General features: G+C 40.5%; 1 protein-coding gene across 1 annotated transcript; it reads left to right on the top strand.

Moving 5' to 3' along the window:
* The first annotated feature begins 4,239 nt into the window (after positions 1-4,239).
* LOC101843548 (ATP-binding cassette sub-family F member 2-like) lies at positions 4,240-5,480 on the top strand. Its single transcript, XM_040728362.1, is given in 3 exon segments — positions 4,240-4,686; positions 4,689-5,040; positions 5,042-5,480. Coding segments are annotated over 3 exon segments (1,173 nt in total). The 5' UTR covers positions 4,240-4,304.
* The last annotated feature ends 250 nt before the right edge of the window (positions 5,481-5,730 follow it).

Here is a 5,730-nt window from a genome sequence, read left to right as displayed (position 1 = left end):
CAAGACTTGTGCACTTTCATAGGTAAGGAAACGATAAAAAAGCAAAAGAAATCAAGGTGGAAATCAGCATTCATCCCTCGAAACTTTCTCAATACGAAAAGCATAGAGCAGCCTCATGTTCCTGCCAACATGCCTTCCTAGCCATGATTGACTGGACCTTCAAACTGTGAGCCAAAGGAAACTAGCCTTCTTTAAGACAGTTTTGTTCGGTGTTTGTTTTATTACAGCAACAGAGAAGTAACTAAAATAATGGGGAAAAATAAATATACATACACACACACACCAAAAAAAAAAATGATGTGTTTCCTCCTCTCTGAAAATGGTGGAGTTGACTTGCATCTGGATGACCTTTAAGGAATTTGAGGAAATCCTTGAACCCTGTAACCCAGAGGGCTTTTAGATAGCCTCATGATGGGGTAACTTGGGAGCTTTAAATAATGGTGGTGTGTGGGTCTCACCTCCAGAGGTTCTGTTTCTATTGGTTTTGAGGGTATCCCAAGTATCAGATTTTTCAAAACTCCCCATGTAGCTCTATTAATCAGGCGGTCTGGGAATTGCTCTCAGGACTCTTCCTGGAGGCGTGCACCACCGCTTGTTGATTTGAGTCATCATTTCCAACAGAGGCCATCGTAATTACAAAGTCTGCTACTACACACTGCATCAATTGGCACTTTGTTGTCTCTCAAACCACAAAAGGTTTATGATTCCCATACACACATCAGGATACTTCATGTGCATGCATTAACTTGACAGAGAATAAATTTTTAATAAAAACAAAACAGTAACATTTTATATTAATAAGCTGCAATATTAAAGGCTGCAAGTTTCCTTTCCCCTCGACACCTATGCGTATATATCATCTTAAATTTCCCCACTTATACTACTTATAACATTTAGATTTATAATATGTATTCTCCATACAAAAGAAAATGGCTTATTACTTTATAACAAAGGAAAATAACATGTAGCGCACACACACACACACGTGCACACACAGAAAACAAAATGTCATAGCATTTTAAGTATTATTGAGGCTCAAAAAATATGTGTTGATCAATAAACTAAACGCAACCTCATTTGGACCTAATTAGCTCACAGGGTGAGTGTTCTTCCCTTTGGTGCTAGAGAAAATAGGTATTCGAAGTCTTTCTCCCATCCAGTATGGTTCAAGCAATGAAACAAAACCATCGCAGGAAAAGTCTGTTTCTTCACATCTGTACAATAAGCTGTTTGCTTTGTCAACCAACAATATATCAAGTCATGTTTTACTGGATAAAGCCCATGCAGTCTGAGTAAGAGGGCAAATGGAAGAAGGAACTGTTTGAATTGTTGTAACTTGCAGTTTACTATAGTGTTGTTATTGACATGCAGTTCACATCCCACACACATAGGCATGGAGCTCGTGCTACGTTAAGCTTTCACAAATTGCCTGTCAACAACAGTACATCAGCTTTTTATGGGAAGAGTGCTTGGGGCAGACAGAATAATTTAACACCAGCAAATAGAGATGTCTAGCACAGTTTGATACCCTTTAACCTTCATCTCACTAGACAGCTGTCACATCAGTTCTGTTTTATTGGTGTTTCATTATTCATAATAGGCAGTTGTACTTGAATATTCTGCAACATAGATTAGCTTCCACTCAACACACACACACACAGAGAGAGAGAGAGAGAGAGAGAGAGAGAGAGAGAGAGAGAGAGAGAGAGAGAGAGAGAGAGACTGTGCTGTGGAGTGTGGAGTAGAAATGTTCAGGAGTCAGCCCTTGGGGTGCATTTCCTGGGAGAAAAGAAAGACATTGCAGACATTTGCAGCTTCTTGGCCCTTTCCCATGATGCATATTGAGTCTGTTGTATCAACGATGAAGATGGCTGCATGAAGCAGCTCGGTATTTCCCTGTACACTCTCTTCAACTACAAGAAGAGCCAAAGTGAACAGAAAAAGAGCTTTCCATGCTAGACCACACCAAATTATTCTTTTTACTCAGGCCACTGCCTTCAGTATAGCTTTACAAAAACAAGTTTTTTTTTAATGGTCAAAATGCTACCCATGGCATTTATTGTTAGTGGCTTTAGTTAGTTTCTTGGCATTTTGCAATGCATGATTCTTTACTGGGACTCAAGTGCAGATGATTCTAAAGCAATAATCCATTTCAGCAGGAATACATATGTTCTACTGAACATAGTACAAAGAAGACGATCCCAATTTTTCTAATATATAATACAGAGCTTGATCCGGGCCTAACCCAAGAAAAAGAAAGGTAAAATAATTTATAGATCAAGTGGGACCCATAAGAGTAAAGAAGGCATTCAGTATCTTTTTATAAAAATTGTATAGAAATATTCATGATATAATGGTTAAAATAACATGAAAATGCAGACCACATTTCCTGAACATCAGAGTAGTATTTGTGCTTTAAATCTATCATCACATAAAACATAATGAAATTTTAAGCAATAATGTCACCTTTGTAAATGACATTGTTATTGTTATTCAGAAACAGATTGAAGAAGTTAAGAGTCTATTGGTAGACCTGAGACATTTTCTACATAAAAAGTAAACTTAACAATTTTCTATATAAAACTTAATTCAATAAGTATAACCCATTTAAATATAAGGTAAATTCTTCTGCACAAAATTTAATCTGAACAGGTGAGTTATATAAATTATTATTTATTTTTTGAATAACAAACCACCCCAAAACTCAACAACTTACAAAAGAAAAACACTCAATAGTCCTTGATTTGTGTGTGGAGCATTTGGAAGTGGCTTCTCAGTGTTTCTGGCAGAGGGTCTCCTTAGTCTCATGAATGTGCAGTCGAGATGTCTGCAGAAATGTGGCATGTGAAGAACTTATTAACATGCCTGACAACTTAGTGTTGGCTGATGGAATTAGTTCACAACTCCTCACCACATAGACATCTCCATGAGGATATATGAATATCCTTATTATGATATGGCATCTGGCTTCCCACATAACAGAGAGACAAAGTTCTGCCACTGAGGTCACAATAATGGAAGAGTCACCCCTGACCCCTCTCCCCCACCAGCTACAACACTTGGGAGAGCAGGCCCTGCACCTCACCTGGGCAACACAATAGAGTCAACCCTGTTGGCAGAGTTATGGGTGAGACAGCAGCTCTGAAGTTGTGAGCATGGGAGGAGCTGTCCCCACTATTCATCAGTCATTTGGCACTGTGATTTGTGGAGAGATACCACCTATTCCCTGCCACTTACTGCCTGCAACAAACCCAGTGAGGTGAGCCTCCCCCTTGACAGTTGCAGCATTCAATAAAGAAGGCCCTGCTTTTAACCTAAGCAGCACAGCAGACCGTCACTGTTGTTTCCATTAATCATCTGACATGTAGCAGCATGGACAGAGAAGAGATGCCCCCACACAGACCTACCCCACCCCCTGCCCATATAAGCTGGGTATGGTGGCCCACACCTTTAATCCCAGCACTTGGAAGGCAGAGGCAGGTGGATCTCTGTGAATTTGAAACCAGTTGGGTCTATAAAGCAAGATCCAGGACATCCTGGGCTACATAGAGAAATCCTGTCTTGAAAAAATAAAAAAAGCATGTCTTCTAAATAAAAAAGAATTGAAATGAGTAAATGTGCTATTAAAAACACAACATTTAATAAATATACATTTAATATGAACAGTATAGTATGTAACTACTACAAAACAATACTAATCAAACGACATTGGCACACATTGAAGTGAAAAACCCCATGAGTGGCAGGATACTACATTGCTTAATGTAATTGAATTCCATTCTGTTCACTTACATTTAGAGAAAATAAGTCTAAATTGATTGTAGAGGTAACTACAGATAAAGTTTCTGGGAAAATGTTATAAAATAATTAGCTGAAATAATGAAAAGTCATTGACTTAAAGTAAAAAACACTGAACTATAAATATATTTCAAAAACTTGAAAAATAACCCTCTGATAATAAGAGTCTACGTACTATAAAGGTGAAATTCAAATAAAGCCATAACATTTTAAAGAGGTATGTTCAGGCTAAAAAAGCAATGACCTTCTAAAAATAAAACTTTAAATGCAGTAGCATATCTTGAAACCATGTGAATACCTTTTTTTCCTTAGGATCTGCTAGTATTTACCAATCATGTCAATATTCTCAAAATACTTTGATATCCATGCCATGATACCTGCACAACTATGAGAGCATAGCAAAAGTCGAAGTATGATCGAAAATGTTCAAAATGGGTTGCGACAGTGGCCGAGCGGCGAGGCCCCACTCGGAAAGAACAGTAACTACCCCCCTGTGGCTCATCACCATGCCCTCCGACCTGGCCAAGAAAAAAGCAGCCAAAAAGAAGGAAGCTGCCAAAGCTCGACAGCGGCCCAGGAAGGGACACGAAGAAAATGGAGACACTGTCACAGAACCTCAGGTGGCAGAGGAGAAAAATGAGGAGACCAGTGGCAGAGAGACCACAGAATTTGATTTGTTGGCCAAGGAGCTAGAGGACTTTGAGATGAAGAAAGCTGCTGCTCGAGCTGTCACCGGCGTCCTGGCTTCTCACCCCAAAAGTACTGAAGTCCACATCATCAACCTTTCACTGACCTTTCACGGCCAAGAGCTGCTCAGTGACACCAAACTGGAACTCAACTCAGGCCGTCGTTATGGTCTCATTGGCTTAAATGGAATTGGAAAATCCATGTGCTCTCTGCTATTGGGAAACGTGAAGTGCCCATCCCTGGGCACATAGACATCTGCTATCTGACTCGTGAGATGCCTCCTAGTGAAAAAACACCCTTGCAATGTGTAATGGAGGTGGACACAGAGCGGGCCATGCTGGAGAGGGAGGGCGAGCACTTAGCTCATGAGGATGCTGAGTGTGAGAAGCTCATGGAACTCTATGAGCGGCTGGAAGAGCTGGACGCAGACAAAGCAGAGATGAGGGCCTCAAGGATTTTACATGGATTGGGTTTCACACCTGCCATGCAGCGCAAGAAGCTGAAAGACTTCAGTGGTGGCTGGCGGATGAGAGTTGCTCTTGCCAGAGCCCTCTTTATTCATGCTGCTTCTGGATGAACCTACCAACCACCTGGACCTGGATGCTTGCGTGTGGCTGGAAGAGGAACTTAAGACTTTCAAGCACATCCTGGTCCTTGTGTCACATTCCCAGGACTTTCTGAATGGAGTCTGTACCAATATCATCCACATGCACAATAAGAAACTGAAGTATTACACGGGTAACTATGATCAGTATGTGAAGACGCGGCTGGAGCTGGAGGAGAACCAGATGAAGAGGTTTCACTGGGAGCAGGACCAGATCGCACACATGAAGAACTGCATTGCCAGGTTTGGCCATGGAAGTGCCAAGCTGGCCGGGCAGGCTCAAAGCAAAGAGAAAACGCTACAGAAAATGATGGCATCAGGACTAACAGAAAATGTTCAGAATGTATCCAGATCCAAAACATATTTTATTTTCCTGGAGTGTTTTTATTGAGGTCCAATTTGAGATTTTTGTTGACAATATTTTATATAATAAGCAACCCCCCCCCCATTTCCCCCATCTCTCAAAGTGAGGGTTTCTCTAATCTGTATAAATTCCATGGATATTTGGTTGGAAAATGAGCAAACATACAAATTCTGAATCTTGTATGTGTGACAGGCAAGGAAAAAAAATAAAAACAAAAGCAGAAGTCAGTGAAGAGAGCAATCCCTAAATAGCACACCACCCCCACCCCTAGAAAGGG

The sequence above is a fragment of the Mesocricetus auratus genome, unplaced genomic scaffold (assembly GCF_017639785.1).
Source record: "Mesocricetus auratus isolate SY011 unplaced genomic scaffold, BCM_Maur_2.0 Super-Scaffold_100018, whole genome shotgun sequence".
Taxonomy (NCBI): domain Eukaryota; kingdom Metazoa; phylum Chordata; class Mammalia; order Rodentia; family Cricetidae; genus Mesocricetus; species Mesocricetus auratus.
Note: the sequence above shows the minus strand (reverse complement) of the source record. Positions and strands in the feature narration are given on the sequence as shown.